At 36.6% G+C, this 27,783-nt stretch overlaps 1 protein-coding gene across 7 annotated transcripts in view; it reads right to left on the bottom strand.

The window, feature by feature from the left end:
* The window catches only part of RAB3IP (RAB3A interacting protein), a 40,983-nt gene that overhangs the window by 3,922 nt on the left and 9,278 nt on the right, over positions 1–27,783 (bottom strand). For 5 of the 7 annotated variants that reach the window (XR_014026780.1, XM_081330293.1, XM_081330290.1 and 2 more), the window contains 7 exons: positions 22,507–22,666; positions 17,810–18,085; positions 15,258–15,495; positions 7,567–7,662; positions 5,797–5,874; positions 4,681–4,884; positions 1,130–1,258 (listed from right to left, as the gene is read on the bottom strand). Coding sequence is in view for 6 of the 7 variants with exons in the window: in XM_081330293.1 (XP_081186419.1) it covers positions 1,130–1,258; positions 4,681–4,884; positions 5,797–5,874; positions 7,567–7,662; positions 15,258–15,495; positions 17,810–18,060 (996 nt within the window). In the remaining variant the exon portion in view is untranslated. Of the gene's footprint in view, positions 1–1,129; positions 1,259–4,680; positions 4,885–5,796; positions 5,875–7,566; positions 7,663–15,257; positions 15,496–17,809; positions 18,086–22,506; positions 22,667–27,783 lie in introns of those variants that run through there. The other 2 variants (XM_081330294.1, XM_081330295.1) reach the window with 2 other exon arrangements.

Below are 27,783 nucleotides of genomic sequence, written 5' to 3'. Positions count from 1 at the left end.
GGCCATTATTATTGGGAAATTTCACATTATTTTTTTCCACATTTTTATAGGCAGGGAAGAAGATAAAAGTTTTAGAGTTTAATTGCAATTCTCATTTGTTTCTGGCTTTTAGATGGTGGGAAAGTACTACTGAACTACATTAGATTATCCCACGCCCACCCCACAAACAGAGCTCAGATGTCATAGGTCCCATTTATGGATTATGATCCAAGATTAAAGCATTCTCAGTATATTTCATATATCAAGATAGATGGCTTTCAATTTGAAAAACTAATGAACATATCAGCTTTTAAAGCTAGTGGAAAGAAGAATAGCAATGTAGAAGAACTGCCCGGAGGTTTTTGGTTTAATATATAGCTAATTCTGGGTTCATAAGATTAGAAACCAATGCAATATCTATATTCATTAGAATAAGATTTTAGGAGCAGTAAGATCAATAGCAAATTGTAGTACAATATGGAAAAGAAAAGGAAAGAAATGTATTATAATCTGGCAAAATTAACTGAAATATTTTCCATTAAAACAGTTTGCAGTTTAAGCAAAGCAGTTATAAAGTAAAGTTGGGACTGTGCTTATGATCTTACTTCAGCTTTCCTTTACTTTACAGTCTTGCTGTCATAAATATGAGGACTGGTTAAGTTACTTCAGGATCAATAAATGAGGCAATCACTAATCAAGGACTACATGTAGATCAGGCATGTCAAACTTGCGACATCACATGACATCACGCGACGTATCAGAGCTTTTTCCCCATTGCCAGCAATGGGGTGGGCGCGGTTTCGTGAGGCGTCACCCCTGATGTAGATTGACTCCTTTAAACCATTTATCAACTGAAACTACTCAAAGGTTAAATATGGCTGCTTTGAAACTCTCAATAATGAATCCAGAAGAAAACTTTTCTCATGGAATAATATGTATGACCTTAACTGTGAAGTGGTTCAGAGCTACAGTATGTGCAATACAAACAAAATCAATCCTACCTATAATTCTGTAGAAATGCTTTGCAGGTAAAAGAGGGAATTTTGCACTTAATTGAAGATATCAAAGTATTTGGTGGTGGTTGTTTTAAAGGCCTTCCTTCATATTACATAACCAATCTAAGTATCATTATATGTTTTCAAAGCATTACCTCACTTTTTGAGAAGGTTAAGCATGGAAAGATATCCTCCTCGTAGATTTTATTGAGAAAAGGGCATGTCCTGTCCATGGTAGGATCATCTTTCCAGGATCTGAATTCATTGTATAGAGATATATCAGCCTAACATTGAAATAAAACAGGCAAAATGAGAGCCCAAGTCTTCATTCAAGAATCACACTATACCATAAACCATATTGTACCAAACCATAATCAACAAATAATACACATTACACAGCACTTGCACTTCAGTGATAACAAACTGTGGACAGCAGAGCTTTATTAAGAACTCTGAATCTGGCTTCCGGTTTGCGCGCACGGTGCTTTCGGACGGGCAGGAAGAGCTCTGTCCCTGCCGTCCGATCCTTCTTCATTGGAGGACCCTGAAAAAGGTCAAAAGTCGCCCTGGAGGGGTGACCACCGCAAGGAGGCCCTCCTGTGATCGTGGAAGGGCGGCAGCCCTCCGCTTGAATCTGGAGCAGCTCCTTTTGGCCCGAAGAAGAAGAGACCGGCCATCAAGATGGCCGATCATTAAGCTGTTCCCTGACAAAAGCCAAAAGCACCATCTAGCACAACAAAGCTATCTGGAGGACCTGGGTGAGACCTTACCTTTCTTATCCCCCTATCTGCCTGCCTATGGGACTTTTCTGAAAATTTTCTTCCCTTTTTTAAAAAAAACGGCATTTGTATACTTGGGGAATAACATTTTAAGCCTTAAAACGTGGAAAGAAAAAAAATACCATCTGTTTAAGCAAAGAAATTAAGCAATCTTATTTCTACTCATTAAAAAGCTCCTATTTTTGTGGGGATCTATTACCCTATCTTCTGTTTAAGATGTGAATTAAGGAAAAAAGAATGGACTAATTATTAACTTTACAACTTATTCTATATGCTATTGATGACATCTTGTGGCTAAACCTGGAATTCCAAATAAACCTTTTGCTTATTGTGAGAGCTGACTGAATAACAGAGCTGTCCTTGATACTATTTTCAAAGATAAGTGTGGGAACACCTGGCACTGAAAACAACTTTTAGGAGCATTGGAAGTGGAAAATTATTGACTCTTATTAAAATAACCTCCATGGAAGACTTAGCTGTAAACACCAACGAAATGGATGACTATATCCCACCACTTAACTACAAATTGATATTGGACACAATCTTGGCTATAACTGAGCAAATTAAAGCCAAATTGCATGATAAACCTGACAACCTAAAGCCACTACACCAAACTTTGACCTTAAATGATGAACTGACAATTCAAAAACAAATAGAAGTAGAAATTAACATCAAAATAGGAGATTTCAAAGAGCAACAAACCCAGCCTACAGAGAACCTTGAAGTCCAAACTCCAACTTCAAAACTTACAACTCAAAAAACAACAACACTTGAAGAAAGCAACATTAAGAGTGAAGATATCAAAGGCCTTCAAATACAGTCTGTTGAGGATTCAGCTAATCAAATGATAACAACATTAGCTACTACTTTCTACCTAACCCAGATGGAAATGGAAGAAGAAAAAGATCAGACTGACTTAATGACAATTATATTACATCAAACATCAAAAACTGAGCTATTAAAGCAATATTTCAATGATTATAAAGGGGACACCAGCTTGGCAAAACTGTCACTTGGATGGTCTCCTCGGATTCAAATAAGAGGTGGAGGAAGAAAGGGAGATACTTTTTAAAATTCAAAGGCACTAAGATGAAAGCCTGATTGGCACAAAAGGAAGGCGAGTTAGATTTAAAAATTTAGACTTATCTCTTTTTGGGGATTTGCAAGGACAGAGCTTAAAAAAATCTCTTTTGATGCACTAAGGGGAATCTTAAAATATATATATTTAAACTGATTTTACAGTAAGGTTTTAGATCTTTAAAGGAAAACAAAATTAAGCTTTTAGAATAAAATTTTGAACTATATTATAGAATTTAGTATCTTATAACAAAAGATAGTATTTTAATAATTGTTGAACGGCTAAGACAAAAAATATTTTTCTAATAATTGGTGATTTGTTAAGATGAAAATTAGACTTTACTGGTAAATCATAAGAATGTTTTGTAATGAACAATGTAAGTTTTGTAGACAAGAGAATTATTTTTTATTGAAATAGGGAATTGTGGGCTACCCAAAAATTAAGTTTTCTTCTGATATTATAGGCTACTCTAGAGTATTTTATTGCAATTAAGTAAAACTTAAAAACAGGACTTTGATATGTATTAGTGAAATTATATTGAAAATTTTGTTAATTGACTAGGTCACAACTAGAAATGTATTAACTTGATTACTTTGACTATGTAAAAACTAAGGGAATCAGAAAAGGAATCTCTATTGATGCAACCTGAACTATTTACAAACAACTTGTTATTTGTTACTTTTGACTACCCAGCCACCATATTGCTTCACAAATATATGTATATGTAAATATTGAAAAAACCAATAAAACTTGTAATAAAAAAGAACTCTGAATCTACATTAATTTGCAGGTGCTTCATCCTTCCACTTAAATCAAGATAATTAAACTCCATCGTACCATTGCGTAGCAGTTTGAAGGCACTAAACAGCAGAACGGGACAAGGCAGACTTCCCCAAACTGGTATCCAGTTCAGCAATAGCTATGTTGATTGGGAATTCTAAGAACTGAAGTTCACATATTTGAAAAATATCCAGAACAGAGAAAACTGAACTAAAGTATGTTATTTGTCAACTTCTGCCTTTGGTTTCTTAATATTCACATACATATATGCCATTGTTCATCCTTCATTTTTTCTTTTTTTTGATTTAAGAGATATGTACTAGTGTAAGCCAAAGTAGCACCATACTAAAGAGGTTAACAATTTCTGGGACCATCAATATTTAAACTACATGGCAAATATATGCTCCATCCTAGGAAAAGTACACTAAAAATGCTCAGTAAATTTCTAACTGGCTGTTGAAAAATAATACAAAGAAAACTGGATGGTTGAAAGGAATGAAATAGTGATGGTATAGTTGGCTGGCTGATACAACAATGGGATATCTCTTGAACACAGCATATCGGTGAGATTTTTCCAGTTGCCATTAATTTAGTGCTTTAATTCTATTTTCTTTATCTACTTTTTCTACCAGAATTTACTCCCAATTCCATCCCATAAAAACCTGACAACAACTAGCTTAATATAGGAAGAAGCCTTAAGCCAATTAAACTAAAGGCTAACCCTAAATTAAATTAAATGTGCAGCTGCAACTATATCATTTAAACCATAGTCAGGTGTGTGTGGGGGGGCAGTTATGAGTTTCTCCTCAATGTAGCATTTCCTTGTATGTAGTTAAAACTGAAACAGGGAAAATCTGTTCCTGTCAAAATGCATTCACATGAATATAGCAACAGGTCTAACAAGTTATTATATATAGACTTTTCTTTCAAACAAACATCGTTACTGAAGTTTCAGTTGCATGTGGCAGAATAGGGCTCAAATCATAACCAAGGACTTTCTGTAAAAGCAGCCATAATTTTTTGCAATCCCTGAACTCCATATTTCACCACAACCCAATTATTAAAATACCTCTTTGCAGTCCTTTACAATTGGCTGCATCATGTTAACTTCCTGGTTATTGACACCTATTGCACTACTTGTACTCTTGTTCCTTGTGTGGCCTTTTCTGAAGACTGTTTTCCCACTAGACTGAAGCTCTTTTGTTGGTGAAGTTGGAGACGTAGATAGCACTAATGCTTTCAGAGCTGCTACTTCAGCCTGAAGTATATCAATCTAAATATATATCAAAAGAAAAATGTGTTAGAAACATGCCATACTGCATCCTGGACAGCAAGATAAAATACTATTGTGTTTTTAAATTCATAACAAGAGAAGACATGGCACATTGCCCTTGGAGTTATCATTAAAAGGTGCATCTAAGTATAAGTTTCACAATTCATAGCCGATATGTTTGAAATAAAAAAAATTGCAACCCCAGAAAAATCAAGATTTCAATGCATAGGTAGCAAACTAGCAACAAGATTCATTTTGAAGGGCAATTAAAATCTGATACCTTATGAACTTTAACGTATTATTCTGTATTCATGTTATATTTGTGTATAACAGTGATATAATTATGAAAAATTCTTTTAGTAGGACATGCACACACACACAAACATATATATTAAAATATTTTGCTTGAGATAGGAAATATAATCATAGAAAGGAGAACTATGAAAGGGACACAGTTAAGGGCTATAGTAGTGATTTATTTTGCTAGGAATTACTTCAATTTCCTTATTTTTAACTTTTGCATTCTTATGTTACTTAAAACTGCAAGCCACTCAAGAGTGTTCAATTTGAGCCAAAAAAGCAGCATATGAACTGAGCAAATAAGTAAATAGATTGATTACACTGATTATTTCAGCAGTGAGCTGAATCTGAAAAGGCTTACCAACTTTGAATACTGATTTCGTTCTTTATGCAAAATAATCATCCCAAAAATAAGAATCCTATTCTCAAATGGTGAGAATACAATTTCTCACCAATTCCTCTTTAGATTGTTTTGACACAGAACCAACAAAACTGATTTTTGAACTCTGTACATTTGAAATGCAGTTGGGAAATCACAAAAAAGAAGCATGCATAGAGAGAAAGAGACAAATTTTGTAAATACTGGCTATAATATCAAGAATTAGAACTCACCTTTCCTTGTGCTTCTTTCAACTGTTTTTCTGCTGTGGCCTGCTTTATGTTAGCTTCTCTCACCATCTTATGAGCTTCCTATTGAAAACAAAGCTTACGTGGTATAATTACTTCACACAGGTTTACACTATATGTGTAAAATAGGACCCAATATATTCATTTTTAAAATTCTCTCTTATTTTACTTTTATTAGAAGCATTAGACAAAAATAAGATTTTAGATCTTTTGGGTGATTGCAATTGTGATGACATAACTTCTGAAAAACTTATAGTGCACTTTTAGGAACATTACCCATGCCTTAAAATTAATGAAGTATAGCACAGTAATTGGAAAAATGAATCTAAGCAAATTTAAACAATCACTTAGACTCAGTTACCATTGAGAAGCTAACTATGAGAATATCATTCTAAAATCAAAAACATAAATTTGAATAACATCATCTAAGCTATGGAGAAATTTTCTTCATTTTATAATAATAATAATAATAAAGTTGGAAGGGACCTTGGAGGTCATCTAGTCCAACCCCCTGCTCAGGCAGGAAATCCTACACCATTTCAGACAAATGGCTGTCCAGTCTCTTCTTAAAAAATTCCAGTGTTGGAGCATTCTCTGCTTCTGAAGGCAGGTTGTTTCACTGGTTAATTGTTCTAACAGTCAGGAAGTTTCTCCTTAGTTCCAGATTGCTTCTCTCTTTGGTTAATTTCCATCCATTGCTTCTTGTCTTGCCATCAGGTGCTTTGGAGAATAGCTTGACTCCCTCTTCTATGTGGCAACCTGAGATATTGGAATACTGCTATCAGGTCACCCCTCGCCCTTCTCTTCATTAAACTAGGTAAAGGTTTCCCCACACATGCGTGCTAGTCGTTTCCAACTCTAGCGGCCAGTGTTCATCTCCGTTTCAAAGCCGAAGAGCCAGTGCTTGTCCGAGGACGTCTCTGTGATCATGTGGCCGGCATGACTAGATGCCAAAGGCGCACAGAGCGCTGTTACCTTCCCACCGTAGTCCCTATTTTTCTACTTGCATTTTTACATGCTTTCGAACTGCTAGGTTGGCAGAAGCTGGGACGAGTAACAGGTGCTCAGTTACGCGGCACTCAGGATTCGACCCACCAAACTGCCGACCATCTGATCGACAAGCTCAGTGTCCTAACCCACTGAGCCAATTCCAGCAACCGTTCCTTATATGTTTTAGCCTCCAGTTCCCTAGTCATCTTTGTTGCTCTTCTCTGTACTTTTTGTAGAGTCTCATCTTTTTTACATCGTGGTGACCAAAACTGGATGCAGTATTCCAAGTGTGGCCTTACCAAGGCATTATAAAGTGGTATTAACACTTCACGTGATCTTGATTCTATCCCTCTGTTAATGCAGTCTAGCATTGTGTTGGCTTTTTTGACATTGCTGGTTCATATTTAAGTGATTGTCCACTAGAACTCCAAGATCACTCTTACAGTCACTACTATTGAGCACGGTACCACCTATACTATACCTGTACATTTGGTTTTTCTCGCCTAAGTGTAGAACCTTACTTTTTTCACCATTGAATTTCATTTTGTTAGATAGCGCCCAGTGTTCAAGTCTGTCCAGATCCTCCTGTATCTTAAGCCTATCTTCTGGAGTGTTGGCTATTCCTGAATATGCAATGTTTGAATATGCAATGTTCAGAAGCACAAACAATTTCCAAATTTGCCATTTTGGGGGGAAAAGTTAAAGCTTTCATGAAATTAGCCATATCATTCCTAGAGTATACTATACCATAGTATTCAAACAAACCTCAAACAGGCTAGCAGTGAGTTCTTCCAGTTCCTGGCCAAGTTGATCACGTACTTTGGAAAGCCTCTCACATTCTTCATCTTTTAGTTTCAGCTCCTATGGAAAAAATGTTATTTTGATATAACTGACAAGACTTAACTTGCAAACTCAAAACAATATGGAAGTTAGATTCATATTATTTGCAACTTGGCAGGCAAGTACATTTTATTCAGGGACCTGTTTTTTTTATAACTAATCAAAATGCATAGAATCCATTTTTATGCAAAATAAAACAAAGACAACAATAGATGAAAGTTCTATCTTCTTCACTCCTTTATCTACACTACTCTCTTGGGCTCATATCATAAGTGGGTGAGTTTAAGAAGTAAGCTTTTTACTTAAGAAACATAGTTCAATATCATATTGGGATTATTAACTGTATCTTTCTAGAGTTATATTAACATATATGTTAAAATCTGAAACCAAAATAAAGCAATAAAAGAACAAGACCAAATCACGTTAAGTTAAATTGCTTGTATCATTCAAAATAAGAAATTAATTTCCCTCACTTTTAAAACATTCTTGTATGGGTCAAATAAATCTGAAAAGTTATTTTCTGATGAATTAATTTCATTTTTAGATCATAAGCAGTGTATTTCAATTTTTTACCACCTGGACCACTGATTTCCCAAAATTGAATATTCCAATTCTTCCTTCCACAAATCAAGGTATAACTAATATTTTAATTTCATCTTTTAATACATTATAAAATTAAATGGTAGGTTTTCATGCAAGGAAAATGTTTCTTAAAGAAGTCAATATTGCAGATACTCAAAGACTGCTATACTATCTTAACTATATTATTCAGTTAGGGAATGTTTCAGCTATATATACTAATATAGTTGTATATTCAGCAAGTGTACATTGAAGGAAACTAAAATTCAAAAAGTAATATCTCAAAATTGTTAAAATCACCATTAAAAATCAACTAATTTAAAGCATTAATCCTTTTTTAGTCCAAGCATTCCAATAAAATATTTTCCTGCTATTTTCAGAACTATGTCAAGTTCTTTTGTCATTCGTCTAGCACAGTATCACTGAAATTTAGAGAGGCCTTTTCCCAAATTATACTGAGATTCTAAGGACTGAATGAACCCTAATGACCTGCTTATCTATTGAATACCTGAATAACAACCCTATCCCATAGCCAGAAATTTCAAGAAATATCGAAAGACAAATAGCTGCAGTAACTGAACAAAAAATGGAAAAATGAAAACATAAGGACATCAGGGATATAGAGATGTAACATGACCTCAATAAGATCCCTGGTCCATGTTATATGGTAGATAACATAGTGTCCACAAGTTGAAGTGCAATTGTCACATTCTTTAATTTTTTGCCTGTTATTAAAAACATTTTTCTGAACTGGTGGGACAACTAAATCTGTGGAACCTGTACACACAAATTACATTTCACAAAACCCGTAAATCTGCCATATCTGTAGCCAAATCTGAATACAAAACTTGGTTAACTAAAAACAAATTTCTATTTAAGAACCAAAGTGTGAATCCTTTAGACCAGGGATGTCAAACTGCTGACCCATTAGCCAGACGTGTCACACGGAAGCCGCACCCACCCCATTGCCAGCATTGGCAAAACAGTCCCGATACATTGCATGACATCACATGATGTCGCAAGTTTGGCATGTCTGCTTTAGACCAGGCCTTTTCAACCAGTGGTACGGGTACCACCTGTGGTACATTGGCACCTGACAGGTGGTACGCGACCATCCTAGAAAAGTGGTAGCGGGGGAGGGGCAGCACCGCACAAGCCTGAGCGAGACGGCTGGAGCTGCAAGGCTGTCAGGGCTCAGCGGAAGCGCCAGGATCAGTGCCAGGCTCCAGCTGGAGCTCGGCGCTGATCCTGGTGCTTCTGAGCCCAGAAGAAGCGCCGATCAGCTGGAATGTTGCAGCATCTCCAGGGTCTTGTAATTTACGTTCAGATGCTTGGCAACTGATTCATATTTATGACAGTCACAGTGTCCCAGGGTCATGTGAAGTGACCCAAACCTGCTGCAGCCACCCAGCAGATGAGGGGAATAAAAACCAACCCCACCCCACCCCCGCTGCCAATCCTCAACAGAAATGCTCACAACAATGGAAACATCGGACAGGAGGAAGAGCGCCGCCGGGCAGGCAGGCAGGTGTCTTGCTCGGCTGTGGCTTGGGGGGCACTTTTTTCAGGGCCATTGTAACTTCGAACAGTCATTAAGCGAACTGTTGTAAGTCAAGGACTACCTATACTTCATCACTTTTTTCCTTTTTTTTTGGTCATCAAGTTTTTGACACCTTGCTAGGCGACTGGTTGTACTCTGATGTTGCCATATCCTGAAAGTGGTACAAGGTTGAAAAGCCCTGCTTTAGACTTTAACAAGTGTTAAAGATAATGTACAGCACTAGGGGGCAGTAAATATTAAGAAAGGTAAATCAAGGCAATGGCTGCAAGATCCCAGAACAGAAAGGATCTCTGTAGGTGAAAATCAAGCCACTGCAATCAGTACTGCAATATGCAACAGTATTCTCAGCATTTCTGAATCAGTCTCTAAAGAGATATAGAAATATTATATTTTAGCAGAATTATAAAGTAGCAATCATTCTGAAGACAAATAAAGCTAAGAAAGCAAGACAAGGCCATTTTCTGGGGGAAAACAGCTGGACTAATTTTCTTCAAGCTAATTCTGATAATAGTAATAAAGCTCACAGCAAAAAAGGAGAAAGAAAAAATAATGAAAGGACTATTTCTTGTTCTTCATATGTATCTATAGGGTACCCAACCCTCTTCATGTATCATTTAAGAGAGAGAAAAATAGGCCAAGTGATGCTATACTGGAGAAGTACCCATTAGGCACTTCATCGAATTCAAATCAGTTAAATACAGTGCATAGTGTACAGCAGAGCTTTTCAACCTTTTCACAGATTGTATCACTTTTAGGATACGGCAATATTCGAGTACTACCAGTCGCCTAACAAGATGTCAAAAACTTGACCAAAAAAAAGGAAAAAAAGGGAAAAAAAGTGAAGTACAGGTAGACTTTTGCAACCTTCTGACAAGCAAAGTCATTGGGAAACCAGATTCACTTAACAATTATATTACTAATTAACAATGGCAGTGATTCACTTAACAAATGTGGCAAGAAAAGTCATAAAATGGGACAAAACTCATTTAACAAATTTTTCATTAGCAACATAAATTTTGGGCTCAATTGTGATCATAGATTGAGGACTATCTGCTCACCCACTTACCATACTTTTAAGGGAAACTTGCGCTTGTTTCTCTGACATTAATCATTGCACTATTCTATCCCCTTCTCTCCCTCTGCTTGTCTAAAAGAAGCCACTCCTCTGTTGTTGTTAGTTGCGAAGTCGTGTCCGACCCATCGCGACCCTATGGACAATGTTCCTCCAGGCCTTCCTGTCCTCTGCCATCCTCTGGAGTCCATCTAGGCTCACGCCTACTGCTTCAGTGACTCCATCCAGCCACCTCATCCTCTGTCGTCCCCTTCTTCTCTTGCCCTCAATCTTTCCCAGCATTAGGCTCTTCTCCAGTGAGTCCTTCCTTCTCATTAGGTGGCCAAAGTATTTGAGTTTTAGCTTCAGGATCTGGCCTTCTAAAGAGCAGTCAGGGTTGATCTCCTCTAGGACTGACCGGTTTGATCGCCTTGCAGTCCAAGGGACTCGCAGGAGTCTTCTCCAGCACCATAGTTCAAAGGCTTCAATTCTTTGGCGCTCAGCCTTTCTTATGGTCCAGCTTTCACTGCCATACATTGCAACTGGGAAGACCATAGCCTTGACTATACGCACTTTTGTTGACAGGGTGATGTCTCTGCTTTACAGGGTGATGTCTCTGCTTCTCCTCTTCTTCGTCTCTTTCTCTGTCCCCTTCTCTTTCCCCGTCGGGTTTTTTTCTCCCTTTCCCTCCAAAAGCTCCTTTTATATCCTCTCCTCTCTGCCACTTCCTTTCCTCTCTCCTCTCTTCCTTTTCTCTTTGGTGTAGCTGCAGATAACGCCTTTCCCTGAGGCTGTGCACAGCTTCCAGAAGCGCCAATCAGCTGGAGCCCCGCAGCGATCCTGGGAGCCCAGCAGATCCCCAGCAACACCACAGCTCCAGCTGACTCTTCCAGAGGCCTGTACGGCATTGCCGCTGTTACACTTTTTTATAAACATTTTTTTAACAGTGCTTTTCAACCCATCATACACGTACCACCTGCCAGGTACCGAAGTATCACCAGTGGTACGCATACCACAGGTTGTAAAACACTGGGGTGTAGACTGCAGAAAGGAACAAGCAGCATCAAGATCATACTTCTAAAATAATAACCTTTTCTAGAAAAAGGCAGAATATATAGTTTGAGCTGAACAAGTAATTATCATCTAGAAAGCTTGGAAAGAAACATATAACACAATTTCTTGGTAGTCTTATGCAAAACATATTCAAATTTTAAAAAATACTGTTAGTTATTCTATAGCAGAAGTATCATCTTTATTGTGGATATCTATCTACAGACAGAATACAACAAAAAATCTTCACTGTTTCCCAGATGTATCCTATTACACCCAAATTTTAAGATGTACATAAAACCCCTGCTCAGCTTCACGTTAAATAACAATTTTCTATAGTTGACCCCATGTTGTAAATTTCAATGAAATGCTATTTGCTTTTTGTTTGTTGTATGGAATTCTACAAATGTAACCCCCCCTTTACTTCACATTTGAGAAACTACCCCATGACCTATTAATAAGCAAGCTAGTTAAAATATAGGTTGGGTGGCAGGGTAATTTAGTGGAAACAGAGCTAGCTCAAAAACTGCTCAGTCTCTTAGACAGGAGGATCTCATCAATGGTTCATCAAACAGTACAAAGGTACTTAATAGGTGGTCACAATGATTGATCCTTGGGCTTCAACCTTTCAATATTTATATTATTTGGATGATAAGCAGAGGGAAAGCATCCTAGATTTGCAAATATGTACTGAGTAGGATTAATACTAATTAATGCTCTAGAACAGGGGTGTCAAACTGCCGGCCCACAGGCCGGACATGTCACGTGGAAGCCGCGCCCACCCCATTGCCGGCAATGGCAAAACTGTCCCGTGACGTCACAAGTTTGACATGTCTGCTCCAGAAAATAAAGATTTCAAACACTTTTAATAGATTATAGAAAGCAATCAAGTTTTTCCCAGTTTTTCACCTGGGAAACAGAAATCAAATATACAAATGTAAGAAGAGAGAAAGAATATCTGACTTTTTTTTTTTAATTCCATTTATATCCCGCCCTTCTCCGAAGACTCAGGGCGGCTTACAAGCTTAGCAGTAATTGTACCTGCAAACTAAAAGATTGAATATGAGCCAGCAATGTGATGTGGCTATTAAGAAGGCAAATACAATTTTAAGGTGCACCAACACAAGTATAATTGTAAAGGACAGTTAGTAGTTATTCCACTCAGTTCTGCTTTAGGCACTGGGTCCAGTTCTTGGCACTGCACTTTTTATTATTATTATTATTATTATTATTATTATTATTATTATTATTATTATTATTATTATTATTATTATTATTATTAATTTCTATACCACCCTTCTCCCGAAGGACTCAGGGCGGTGTACAGGGCAAATACAGTAAAAATACAATACAATCAGCAATTAGCAAAACTAAACTTCTGAAAATAGATAGAAGGAACTGGGTATTTTATCTCTGAGAAATAATGAGTGAGGTGGGATACAATGGTGCTCTTAAAATATAAAAAATGATTTAGTACAGAAGGTAGTCAAGATCTCTTTTTTTTAATTCTATAAGGCACAACACAGAATATTGGATTTGAATTACAGAAGGCAGATTCCATCTGAATGTTAAAATGCTTACACAATACAGGCCTAAATAACACACAAAAAATGCAATACTTACAGCAGTTTTATCAGATTGACCATTTTTGATCATTATTTTTGGTATTTTAGTATTGAAAAATGTTTAATAGCAATGTAATTTTTAATAGTATTTTTTTAAAAGTTTACAATTACAAAGATAAAGCTAATACAAACTAAAAAAATATAACAGTAAAGTGAAAGGAAAAAGAAGTACAAAAAAGGGGGAAAAATCACATTCAAGAAAAAAGATATATTAAAAAAATAACTTCTCCTTTCATCGTGACAAGTACAATTTCAGTAGCTTATCATTTTCTTTAATGCTGCAACATAAGCATTCTTCATGCCATGTCTCATCTTTTATTTATAAATAGATTTTCGTCATATAATTCTAGCCAACAAAGGTCCATTAAGAGTTACCAGAAATAACAATAAATAAACTAGCTGTATATTCCTGTCCTTTAACACAGTACCTTATCACTTTCCCTAAAAATACAACAAAGGATCTCTTCTTCCTCTATCTTATGTCTTATTTATAAACAAAGTTTTAGAGCCTCGTCATTCAGTTCTGATCAGCAAAAATCCATTAAGCATTACCAGAAATGTACATTTTAACCTTGGTCAGATAACCCCATTTTATGTTTATTTTAATTTTTACAGTCTTAATCTTTATTTCCTTTGAATAGATTCCATGATTTCTTTCAATTTTCTCTGTGTCTCCTCAGATTTAACACATTTTTTTTCTAAATCCAAACTAAAAATGGTATAACAAGTCATTTTCTGGTTTGTTATTTCTGTATATCTTTTAAGTATTAAGACACCAGCTGAGTTTTTTATCTATATTCCTTGTAAAATCTTTATCTGTATCACTGTTATAATCTGCCATTTTTAAATCCACATTCAAATCAGTCTCAGTCTTGTTAATAAGTCTTAAAAATAACTTCTGAGTATATTAGTCCCAAATATCCTTAAATTCAAATTATTCAGATGAATTTGGAACTTTAATGATAAACTTTTAATTCTTTCTGGGTCCCTCTAGTGTTTAACCTTCAATGTCCCATCTTATATATTATTCTGATCAACAATATTTTCCTATAGAAAAATTTCTTATACTTAATTTCCGAAGGTTCATTTTTTCCCCTAAACTACATTTTTCCTAAACTACATTCCTAAACTAAATGAGAGATTCTTATAATTAATTTCAAAATCTTATTTCAAATTCTTCCCCCTTAGTCCATCTTTGACATTCAAAAATTAGTTTGTAATCACTTTTTTGCTTAGTCCAAAAGAGTTTTTAAAGTCATTTGCATAAAACATATTTCACTAAGGACTGAGGAAGACTTACCTGGTATACTGCAACTTGCCAATTTGCAGGTTCTTAATATTCAAAGGCCATTAATAATTAAAAGTGATTAAAAAAGAAAGTATGCAAACCCAGTGTCCATCTGAACACTCAAAGCCATGGCTTAGGCAAAGATGGAGACTTTCTCCACTCTCAAGAGTTTTCTCAGTCCACCACACTTGACAACTCTGCTCACCTCAGAGCCATCTTCAATTCATCATAGTTTCCCCAGACATCCACAATATAACATTATTTTTCAATAAACAGTGAAGTAGCTTGGAAGCTATCTAAAGGGCAGTGTAATATTTTGTTGGTATACAATGAAAAGGGAGAGGGGGCAGAAAAGGTAGAAAAAAAAGGGGGAAAAAAAGAATTGCCAGGATTTGGAATGTTTTATCTCAGCACCAATATTCTGCCCTTACACAGAAATAGCATTATATGCATTATTCTTACCCTTTGAGCTTTAGCAAGTTCCTCTTTAAGTCTTTCATAGCCTTTCTCTCTAACTTCCAATACTGATGGGCTTCGCAGACGAGAGAGACTATCTGTGCTCAGCCCAAAAACGTCATCTCTTCCTTCAGAAAAGTCTGTTACTGTTGCACCCTGCAAAAATTCTCTCTCTGCGCTACAGTTGTCCTTCCCACCATAGCTTCCTGAGGTAGAACATGATACAGTTTCTGTGACATTGATGCTGTAAGAAAAGAGTGTATTTTTAAAAAGTAATATTACACATGGACTGCATTTTTAAAAAAAGACTCGAAGGCTTTCACAGGTAACACAAAATGATTAATTAATTATCAATAAAAGTTTTTTATGACTTCCGGTTATGCGCGGTAGCAGAACAGCTGAGGGATTGCGGGGCTCTGCTCCCTACGGCTGATTTTTGCCTGCCAGGAACCCTAAATGGGCCTGAAGTTGCCCAGTAGAGGCAACATAGAAGGGGAGAAGTCCCGCCGATTGCGGAGAGATGGCAGTCAATCCGATCAGTTTGGGAAAAGCCCTCCAGAAATGGGCAGGAGAAGAGGCTAGCTTGACTTCCGAGTCTAGCCCAAGCTACAAGCAACCGAAGTCCAAAAGTACTACTTCAAGCTGACTGTAAACGTGTTTGGAACTGGGTAAGAACAGTGATTGTCTCTCTCCTATTTGGAAATTGATTTCCTGGAAAAAGAAAAAGAAAAACCCCAAGAAGCAAAAAGCCTCTGAAAGTGAGAAGGAGGTCTTTTGCCCTACCCTACTACAGACGGAAGTGGCAAATTAAACCTTTTAGGGGGAATAAAAATATATTGAAATGAAAAGACTATAAGATTTAATTTGGCTAAGTTTGAAATTGGTGGAATCTGTTAAGATTTACTTTTTATATCATGAAAATAGAAGTAAATGTCTATTACTGAAAAAACTGGTGCTGACATTTAGTGGTGGATGAAAATATACAACAACAGCTGCTTTAATACAGAGACTGGCAAGGCCCCAGAAAAGATAAATTTGGTGACCTGCAATGTCTTAATAACAAAAAGAAAAAAGAAAACATCTTGGGCTTTCTACAAAGTGAGAATTATAAACTCTAAAAAAAGAGAGAGAGAGAATTGACCTTTCTGGATTACAAATACTAACTCAACTGTGACTCTAAAGCTGTCTGCAGAGAAAGAAAAACTTTGATTTTTGGCTATCATGGAAAGCCGGAGATCTGCAAAAAGACTATACCAAGAAAAAATAAATACTTTCCAAAAGGAGATCTATACTATGTTGCAATTAATTCAAACAACAATAATCTCAAACCCCAAGGAAATTAAACATAACCTTGAAAACATAAATGAATACATCTCCAATTTAATTTTACAAAATAAAAATTCTCAGAAAATAAAAATAGAGAGTGAGCAGAAAAAACAGACAACTGAGTACAAGACAGAAGAGAGAGGTTTCAAGATTTAACAATACAAGGAAATATGACTTAACCCAGATGGAAAAAAAATTACAAGAAACTCTGGATATGGAAAAGACAATCTATACTTTAAGATTACAAAATAAGTTTGGGGACAAGAAAAAATTGGTAAAATGGGTTTTGCCAGGAGAATTACGAGATCTTGAGAAACAAAAATAAATAAAATCAAGAAAGACAAAAAGGAAAATATTTTCAATGAACACGAAAGGGCAAAAGCTTCCTATAAAAACATCTTACCTGTTTAGCCTTTTGTACCTGTAACAACATTTATAAGATTATGGGAAAACTCTCTGACTCACCGAAACATATTGAACAGAAAAGATGTTGGGCAAAAAAAAAAAAGGCTAAAGTGAGAATTAAGAAATTGGATGATGGAAATTACCAGAGGGAGTATTTAAAAATTAAACATTGTTTGAATATGGTTAAAGAAATAGAAAGATTTTAAATATAAATGAAGATTAGTTTAAGAGGGATGAGCCCCTAAAGTAATATAGTATGCCTTCTTTATTTTTTTCTTTTGTGTTTGGTTTTTTGACATGAGAAATATAAAAATGTTGGGATGGTTTATATAAAAGAAATGTTTTTTTCTTTTTTTCTTTTTTTTTGCTCTTTTTTAAAAAAATATGAAAAATATACAATGTAATGGCTTGTATGAGAAAAAAGACTTAAATATTTAAGTGTAAGTAATTTTAAGAAAATCTTAACCAGTAAGAAAAGTTTTGAATATTGTGGGGAAAACAAATTTAAATAAAAATGTAAACAGGACTTATGATGAGGCAATCAAGATGACCAATGAAAAGCTTTATGCTGATGTGATTATTACTTGCAGAAACACGAGAAAAATGGCTATACTTGTCATTTATTTAAATAAGAATTGTATTAATATATGGTTGGCAAAAGAGAATATTATTGGAAGAAGAGGAAATCATGTAATCATATGGACTATAGAATTATAGAAATTGATATTTTTTAAACATTAACTCAGACAACACGTTTACCAAATATTAAGGTATATGTTAAAAATCAATAGAACATATTTTTAAAAAGAAGTTTTTTTACAACCAACCTGATACCTGGTGTTTCTGCACAATTTAGGTGCCTAGCAGATGAGTAGACAGGTTGTGTAGGAAGATCAGTCACATTCAGAACACTTGGCTGAATAGGTAAGGAGCACACAGCTGAGGGATGAAGCCGGTAAATTATGGTAGGTGAGGTAGGTTCTTCAGAAGTTTTAGATTCATGCACTTCTAAAAGATCTGGAGTAGTGGGGGAAGCTAGATTCACTTCATGAAAACCTTCCAAAGTGTCATTTGCCATGGTAAAAAAATCATCATATGAAGATCTAAAAATAAAAAATAATTGTTGGACTGTTACTCATCCCCAAATTACATACAAATAGATGGCAAACTTATCAACTTATTCAGAAATACATATCAAAAATTTTATGTTGGCAACTTTAAGGCAGCAATGTACATACACACATACATAAAGGTAAAGGTAAAGGTTCAGCAACACATGCGTGCTAGTCGTTTCTGACTCTAGGGGCCGGTGCTCATCTCCGTTTCAAAGCCGAAGAGCCAGCGTTTGTCTGAGGACGTCTCCGTGGTCATGTGGCCAGCATGACTAGATGCCAAAGGCGCACGGAACGCTGTTACCTTCCCACCGTAGTGGTCCCTATTTTTCTACTTGCATTTTTTACGTGCTTTCAAACTGCTAGGTTGGCAGAAGCTGGGACGAGTAACAGGCGCTCACTCTGCTACGCGGCACTCAGGATTTGACCCGCCAAACTGCCGACCTTCTGATCAACAAGCTCAGCGTCCTAACCCACTGAGCCACTGCGTCCCTACACACATACATAGTTGGATCCTAAAATTATGTCTTCATATACAAAATAAAGGAGGTCATTTATGACATTTTTCCTTTTGTTTGCCAAGTTGTATTCTAAATTATTTCCAAAAATCTCAATATTTGACAGAGAGGAAGGCAATAAAAAGAGAGACATGAGGACTTACTTGCTCATAAAAATAAATTTGAATTCAAACCACACATACTTTGTCCTCAATTAAAGTTGGGATCAAAAGCCCTTCTTTCACAATTCATACCTCTTAAATAAGATCAATAACAGTTATCGTTTATTTTACACACTTCCTTAAATTCTGCTGCACTGTTTCCTATATTCATACTGGCATTTCAATGTATTCATAAAGGCATCAAAAAGTTCAGATCAATTTACTGATACTTAAGTGAGACACATACAATTTTTACATAACATCTATAAAAAGTTAAATAAAAGAGATAATAAACATCTTAAGAAGGAAAAAATGAAGTTTAACTTGCTTCCTGATTTCTGTGGGAGGATGCAAGAGTATATACATTTTTAGAGATTTCAGTTATCTATTTCACACACTGAGTTGCTTTAATAGTGAGATAGGCAGTATATACATTTAATAAATACTATAGGTATGAAACAGTTGATTGGCTTATATCACCTTTAATAATTAAATATTACTTAAACATGTTTCTAACCTTTTGTTTTCTAGGCACTATGTATCAGAATTATCTAAATTAGTTTCCATCTTTTAAGGGTACATTTAGAATGTTAAGAGTGTGTCATGAGCACTGTTGCAAAATGCTTTCCATGAAGACCCACCCAATATCAAAATAACAGCAGTTGGAGACTAACAAGTCTCAAAGTACTAATTTATCTGAGCACAGCCTTCCAAATCTACAGGACACTATCACCCCAGGTTACTCTAAGCTTTCACAGGCAAATGGTATACTTCTGAGCACAATACTGTGCTCAAATCATCCACCATTTTTATTTTCTAAGCTACTAGGACAGTGGTGGCGAACTTATGGCACGTGTGCCAGAGGCGGCACTCAGAGCCCTCTCTGTGGGCATGCTCACCGCCACTGCCAGCAGCTTGCGCAGGTCCATTAGGCCACTGCCGTCGCCCAAAGAGGAAGCCCCACCCAGCACAAAGGAGGCAAAGTGGTCAGCAAGCTCAAGTAGAGGTGCTAGAGCACGCCCACCCCCCAACAAGCCAGGGCAGGGAAAACCAGATCCCAGCTAGGATTGCATGCCTCCCCCCATCTACAGGGAGTGCAGAATTAGTAGGCAAGTTGTATTTGTGAGGATTAATTTTATTATTGAACAACAACCATGTTCTCAATGAACCCAAAAAACTCATTAATATCAAAGCTGAATATTTTTGGAAGTAGTTTTTAGTTTGTTTTTAGTTATAGCTATTTTAGGGGGATATCTGTGTGTGCAGGTGACTATTACTGTGCATAATTATTAGGCAACTTAACAAAAAACAAACATATACCCATTTCAATTATTTATTTTTACCAGTGAAACCAATATAACATCTCAACATTCACAAATATACATTTCTGACATTCAAAAACATAACAAAAACAAATCAGTGACCAATATAGCCACCTTTCTTTGCAAGGACACTCAAAAGCCTGCCATCCATGGATTCTGTCAGTGTTTTGATCTGTTCACCATCAACATTGCATGCAGCAGCAACCACAGCCTCCCAGACACTGTTCAGAGAGGTGTACTGTTTTCCCTCCTTGTAAATCTCACATTTGATGATGGACCACAGGTTCTCAATGGGGTTCAGATCAGGTGAACAAGGAGGCCATGTCATTAGATTTCCTTCTTTTATACCCTTTCTTGCCAGCCACGCTGTGGAGTACTTGGACGCGTGTGATGGAGCATTGTCCTGCATGAAAATCATGTTTTTCTTGAAGGATGCAGACTTCTTCCTGTACCACTGCTTGAAGAAGGTGTCTTCCAGAAACTGGCAGTAGGACTGGGAGTTGAGCTTGACTCCATCCTCAACCCGAAAAGGCCCCACAAGCTCATCTTTGATGATACCAGCCCAAACCAGTACTCCACCTCCACCTTGCTGGCGTCTGAGTCGGACTGGAGCTCTCTGCCCTTTACCAATCCAGCCACGGGCCCATCCATCTGGCCCATCAAGACTCACTCTCATTTCATCAGTCCATAAAACCTTAGAAAAATCAGTCTTGAGATATTTCTTGGCCCAGTCTTGACGTTTCAGCTTGTGTGTCTTGTTCAGTGGTGGTCGTCTTTCAGCCTTTCTTACCTTGGCCATGTCTCTGAGTATTGCACACCTTGTGCTTTTGGGCACTCCAGTGATGTTGCAGCTCTGAAATATGGCCAAACTGGTGGCAAGTGGCATCTTGGCAGCTGCACGCTTGACTTTTCTCAGTTCATGGGCAGTTATTTTGCGCCTTGGTTTCTCCACACGCTTCTTGCAACCCTGTTGACTATTTTGAATGAAACGCTTGATTGTTCGATGATCACGCTTCAGAAGCTTTGCAATTTTAAGAGTGCTGCATCCCTCTGCAAGATATCTCACTATTTTTGACTTTTCTGAGCCTGTCAAGTCCTTCTTTTGACCCATTTTGCCAAAGGAAAGGAAGTTGCCTAATAATTATGCACACCTGATACAGGGTGTTGATGTCATTAGACCACACCCCTTCTCATTACAGAGATGCACATCACCTAATATGCTTAATTGGTAGTAGGCTTTCGAGCCTATACAGCTTGGAGTAAGACAACATGCATAAAGAGGATGATGTGGTCAAAATACTCATTTGCCTAATAATTCTGCACTCCCTGTATGCTGGTCCTCCTTCCCACCACCCCACCCACCAGAGACCCCTTGGATGTCTCCCAACTCTGCCCGGCCCTCACAGACGTCCCCCCCATCAGCAACATCGAGGTGGCCATGCCCACCCCAGCCACGTCCACCCAGTCTGCCATGACAACCACAGCCATACCCACCCAGTGGGCCATGCCCACCCAGTGGGCCACACCCCCATGCCCCCCCTGAGGACACCACAATGCTGATGCGGCCCTGGCACTTTGCGATAAATAAGTTGTTTGGGTTGTAGTTTGGGCATTCGGTCTCTAAAAGGTTTGCCATCACTGTACTAGGGTATAGCATGATGCTGACCCTCAGAATTATACTTTTTAAGTGTCCTTCTTTAGAAAAATGTAAAACAGGATAAAAACTCTACAGGTCGCCAAGAAAGGTATTTCTGAGCACAATGGTAACATCCTTCTAAAATCAGGAGCAAGTGACTGGACAATTTATTTTAATAAAGTTATTTAAAAAGAGTACAGATTTATAACAGAATTAGGCAACACAGTGCTTATGGATATCTCACTTGATACTTATAAGATTCACTGCTCCAGCTGGATTTTTGTGTTTTTTTTCAAACTCATGTAATTAAAAAAGAATACTGGGATTATATTTATTTATGAGAATGCCCCTAGGTACAATAGGCAAATGTTTATTGAAAATGCTGCAGTCATCTCACCACAGTGCCTTTGGGTAAAAAGATGTTTTCCAAAACACATAAACAATTTTTGGCACAGGTAAACCCCTCAATATGGCACATAATGAGTCTGCCCATAACGTTTTCAAATTTTCAAATATGCTCTTATTCTAAAAAGTTTCTCAACCCTAATTTGAGAACTAGACCAGAGGTTCCCAACCTTTTGGGCACCAGGGACCAGTTCCATGGAGAAAGGTTTTTCCATGGACCAGAGAGTGCATGGTTTTGTGTGCTGCCTGCATCCCACAGATGGGCCTTTGCTTATTTGTGCAGACCAGTTGCTGGCATGCCACGGCCCGGTACCGGTCCGCAGACCGGGGGTTGGGGAACCCTGAACTAGACAAGCTGAAGCCAGATAAAAGGTACAAAATGGAACCGTACAACAATCACTGTTATATAGGATGTTATCTCCAGAAGCCAGCTGCTAAATTCCAGGATCTGTGAAGAATCACCAATCCTCTTCCTTGTTAAGGTAAGTTCTTGGAAGATTCAAAGATAGGCCTCAAGCAAAAATTCTCCATAAGCATCAAGATGAACAGATCTGTAAAAGGACAGAATTAGAATTATGTTAAGATTATGTTTTAAATCAAGACCAAGATGACCACTGCTGTAACAGACATGAAATATAATTTTTCTATTCATGGAGATGTCTCTTTTATTTTGTTTCACACATATTTCTAATTCCTGTAGAGCAGACATGTCAAACACGTGACGTCACATGATGTTGCGCAACGTATCAGAGGTTTTTCTCCATTGCCGGCAATGGGGTGGGCACAATTTCCTGGTGATGCGTCCAGCCTGCAGACCGGCAGTTTGACACCCCTGCTGTAGAGAATGTATGGGAATCAATGTATATTAGGTGAACCTGATGAAGTACTGGTGTTTTCTTCAGCTGTTATAAAAAAATTCTACACTGAATATTGCAAAGACATACTCTGCAAATAAATACAAATACAGTTTCAAAAACATGATCTCTGAAAATATTTGCAACACAATGTGATATGGGTAACAGCACAGAGCAAGGACTGGAGTGATGGAAACACAGATTCCAGATTCACTAAACAGTCCCTTCTGTCTTGATGCAACAGTCCTCTATAGGTGTGGTCTAAAATCCTTACAGGAAAGGCATCAATATTAATAATACCCATAATTTCATAGGAAGGTCTCCAACTCTAAGATCACTGGAATCACTAAAATGACAGTTCAAATATTTCCATGCCACAAATTGTATATAATTGTGACAGATATTTCCAAATATGATTTCAAAAATCTAACTGAAAGGTAGTTTTTTAATGACTACTTCTTTTTAAAAATATGTCCCATTTTGCATACAGCACTTCAGTAATGTTATCTTAAATTACTATCTACCGTAGCAACTATACTCAAAGCTTAATTATCAAAGAAAAGTAATTGTCAGATAATTTAAATTATTAGATATCAGAGCTTGTAATGCCAGAACTCCTCCCTATTCCCTCACCTTTAAAATACAGTACAGACTATACAATAAAATTACCCTTTTGTTGCAAAAATGCACCTATATGCAAACTCTACACCCAGTATCTCAGAAGCTGTTGTACAAGCCTAATGCAAGTGATACCCAGACAAACATTCAAGGTAGTTCCCATTTGCCCAGCTAATGACAAAAAGAATTTCCATTCATCACTCTGCAATGAAAAGTGAATCTTTCTTATAAACCAACAATGTTTAATTAAACCATACATATCTCTCCCACTCAAGACTTCCTTTTCTTGGAAGATTTTACTCAGTAGAGATCGCTATCAGAAGACAGAGCTTTCAATATGCTTTATTCTGCAACAGAATTTAAGATAGTAGCCTTAATTCCTTTGAACTTTTTTCCCTTAAGCAGTCTCCTTGTTAGTGTTCTCTCCCTTTCCTCTCTCCTTTATAGTCTCTGTTACAAAAACTGTAGATTGCAAATCTGTTTATTTCAACTATCCTGCCATTTGTCATGGGCACGTATAATACTGTGGTATTATAAAACAGCACAACATTTAGTTTCCTTTTTCACACAAACATCAAATCCTGAAAGCACACAAACAAAAAAGCTAGTGAGCTACAAAATCTTTAATGTCTGCATTTCTATCAAAATCATGTGGAACACATAGCAAGTTGCACCATGGGATAATCCTGGATTGAACTTCTTGGATATTCAAAATTGGATATTTAATGCTCTTTTCTATTCGATCTTGCTCTCAGAAGTCAAGGTGATGTTAAATTCCTTAGAAAGAATATCACCAAAAAGCAAACTTGAAATTCCTGGCATTTTCTTGAAAATCTTGATGCAGCCATGATAACGGTGACCAAAGTTTTGTGCTGTACTTCTAAGCCTTTGTTTTATATAGTGTAATCCAACCCCTTCCAGCATTCAGGTTCAAGAGTTAGCTGCCAGTTGACACAAGTCACCCTTCCCAGCAACCTTCAATACCGCACTATCACTAGCCATGGAAGCACAGTCAATGCTGAAGAGAATATAAACAAACTACAGTACTGTAAAGATTTAATGTTTCTAGAGACACGTTGGAGGTTAACATTAATACATGTGTTATGGCTATGGGTTTTTCTCATAAATCAACTGACAGCAAAAATGAATCATGAAGCTGGAAGGAAGAGCAATCTAAAATGATTAAAAGGTGTAAATAGGATGGGAATGATTTCATTCTGGCAAAGACATCTTTATAAGATGCTTACTTTATCTCCAAATTTAGGGTTTGGATGCAGTATTGGAATTCAGTTAATCAGAAATGTGAGTAAAAGTACTGCATCTCTTCCCAGGTACTATGAGACACAGATAATCCTTGATTTACAGCAGGTCATTTAGTGACCATTCAAAGTTACAATGGCACTGCAAAAAGTAACTTATGACTGATTTTCACACTTACAACCATTGCAGCATCCCCATGGTCACGTGATCAAAGTTTGGATGCTTGGCAACTAACTCATATTTATGACTGTTGTAGAATCCCAGGGTCATTTGATCACTTTTTGTGACCTTCTGACGAGTAAAGCCAATGGAAAAGCTAGACTCACTTATCAACTTTATTACTAACTTAACAACTACAGTGATCCACTTAACAACTGTGACAAGAAAGGTTGTAAAATGAGGTATTAACAAATGTCTCACTTAGCAATAGAGATTTTGGGCTCAATTGAGATAATAAATTGAGGACTACCTGTACAAAATAGTCCATAAAAACAATTCAACTTCCCCTAACTTTAATATTGGACTGACCACTAACAGCCTTTTTCTGGCTAAAATTCTACTAGCACTCAAATTCACTATCAGACTAAATTTTATGTTTAAATGCTATGAGAACAAAGAACCAATTTTGTATTTATTCTGCTGATTGGAAAGCAAAAATAAACAAACCAAATCAGTCCACCTCTAAAAGAAGCTATGAATACAAAACACTTTGGATTAATCTCTGATAATCTCCAGTTAAGAAGCATTAAAAAGGTACTATGTGTATTATACTTGCCAAGCACTATTGTTCAATAATAAGTAATTCAAGGACAATCATGCAGAATTAAACAAAGACTCATTTTTTTTTTCATAAAACAACCACCATTTAACCCTTTTTAAGAGTATGACAGTTGGAAATAGATTTACATGCTTGAATCTCTCTCCAAACAAGAACAGGACAGAATCATATATTTATGAATAAAACATTTTTGTAACGAAAGAGCTGGCAAACACATCTCCCCTCTATTTTAAATTAAACAAAGAAGTATTTTATAAAATATAATTTAAAATATATCTGTATTATATGTAAAATTATATCTAAAATTATTCAGCTCTTAGACCAGAATGCAATCAAATACAGCAAGAAAAAGCAAGTAAACAGTCATGACTGAAGCTTAAGCCCACTTATTCATCTCAGTCCTCACAAATATACAGTATTCAAACAGAATCTGTGGCTGAATAGCAGAATTTTGCAATAATCTATGTCACTTTAGAGCAGGCGTGTCAAACTCATGACATCGTGTGACATCGCGTGATGTATCGGGACTTTTTCCCCATTGCCGGCAATGGGGTGGGCATGGTTTCGGCGTGACGCATCCGGCCCAAGGGCTGGCAATTTGACATGCCTGCTTTAGAGACTCCTGTCTACCAATAAATATATAAAATTCATCAAGGTGACATAGGTTTTTTTCAGCCCTAGTAAAGAGCAAGTTAAACACTAGAACAAAACTTACATCATAAGAGATTGCAACCAATATGCCAACCTCCTTCTGCTTCACACTGACTTAACCTCTGGAAGCTGGAGAGCCATTACTTACAGCCATTACAGGTAGCATTCGACTTACAACAGTTCATTTAATGACCATTCAAACTTACAATGGCATGAAAAGGTAACTTATGACCATTTTTCCCACTTACAACCATTGCAGCATCCCCATGGTCATGTGATCAAAATCTGGATGCTTAGCAACTGGCTCGTATTTATGATGGTTGCAGTGTCCCTGGGTGATGTGATCACACCTTTTGTGACCTTCTGACAAGCTAAGTCACTGGGTAAGCCAGATTCACTTAACAACTGTGTTAACAACTGAAGTGATTCACTTAACAGCTGTGGCAATAAAATGGAGCAAAACTCACTTAACTGTTTCACTTAGTGACAGAAATTTTGGACTTTAAATATCCTGACTGCACTTTTTTTTTACAAGGGGCAAAGAATGAAAAGACTGCAAAGTTTGATACTGTATGTATCAAAGAAAAAAAACATTAAATATCCTGACTGCACTTTTTTTTACAAGGGGCAAAGAATGAAAAGACTGCAAAGTTTTATAACTTTTTGTGGCAGAAAACAATGGTGGGAATTTTAAATTTAAAATCTTAAAATCCCTGCTACATTCTTTTGGGTTACAACAAAGGCATGTTAATTAACTTGAGCTATTTTTTTACAGGATTGGAACACCACTCCTAGATTTAAGGCATTTCACTTGTTTTATGGCCTGATTATTTTAACACCCCCCTGTGACGTTGACACTATTGGAAAGGACCATCCCTTTAGGTTTTGGTGATTTATTACCAGCTATTTTTCATTGTAGTGACAGGCTAGAGAAATCTTTTGCAATAAATATAAGTGAATAGCCTGAAATACAACCTTTGCAGAAAATTTCAGGGTAAAGAAGAATACTTTAAAAAGATTAAAAATTACTTTTAAACATTTAAACATTATTTTTTTCTGGCATAAAGACATGATATAAATCCAATAAATAAGAAAAAGAAATAGATTAGAGTACAGATAGAGCACAGGATTATCTTTGAAAACAACTAAAAGTTCAACTAGTAGCTTGATATTGTCCTATAAGGTCTAACAAGTATTCTCAAACTTACATGTTTCAAAGTATTGATTATAACTTGGATCATTCTAAAACTGGAAATGATGGGAATTGTAGCCAATATTTTGGGGGGAAATCCAAGTTAGGTTCTTTTAAAACCAAATATCTCCCCCATTTAAAAAGTCAATGTAATAGCTTTGTTAATTCTGAAGGGTATAATTTATTTATTGCAGTTTTAATAATACTTAAAAGGATATTGCCAACCATTAGAAAAGAATTACTATTTGTTAAAAACTAAAGCCTTTTTGTTCAAATAATTTCCCCTTCAGTTATTTTGTATTTGCTAACAAACAT

This window comes from Vipera berus, assembly GCF_964194415.1.
Source record: "Vipera berus genome assembly, chromosome: 6".
In the NCBI taxonomy this organism is placed as follows: Eukaryota; Metazoa; Chordata; class Lepidosauria; order Squamata; family Viperidae; genus Vipera; species Vipera berus.
The sequence above is the reverse complement of the archived record's forward strand: the minus strand, read 5'-3'. Positions and strand labels throughout refer to the sequence as shown.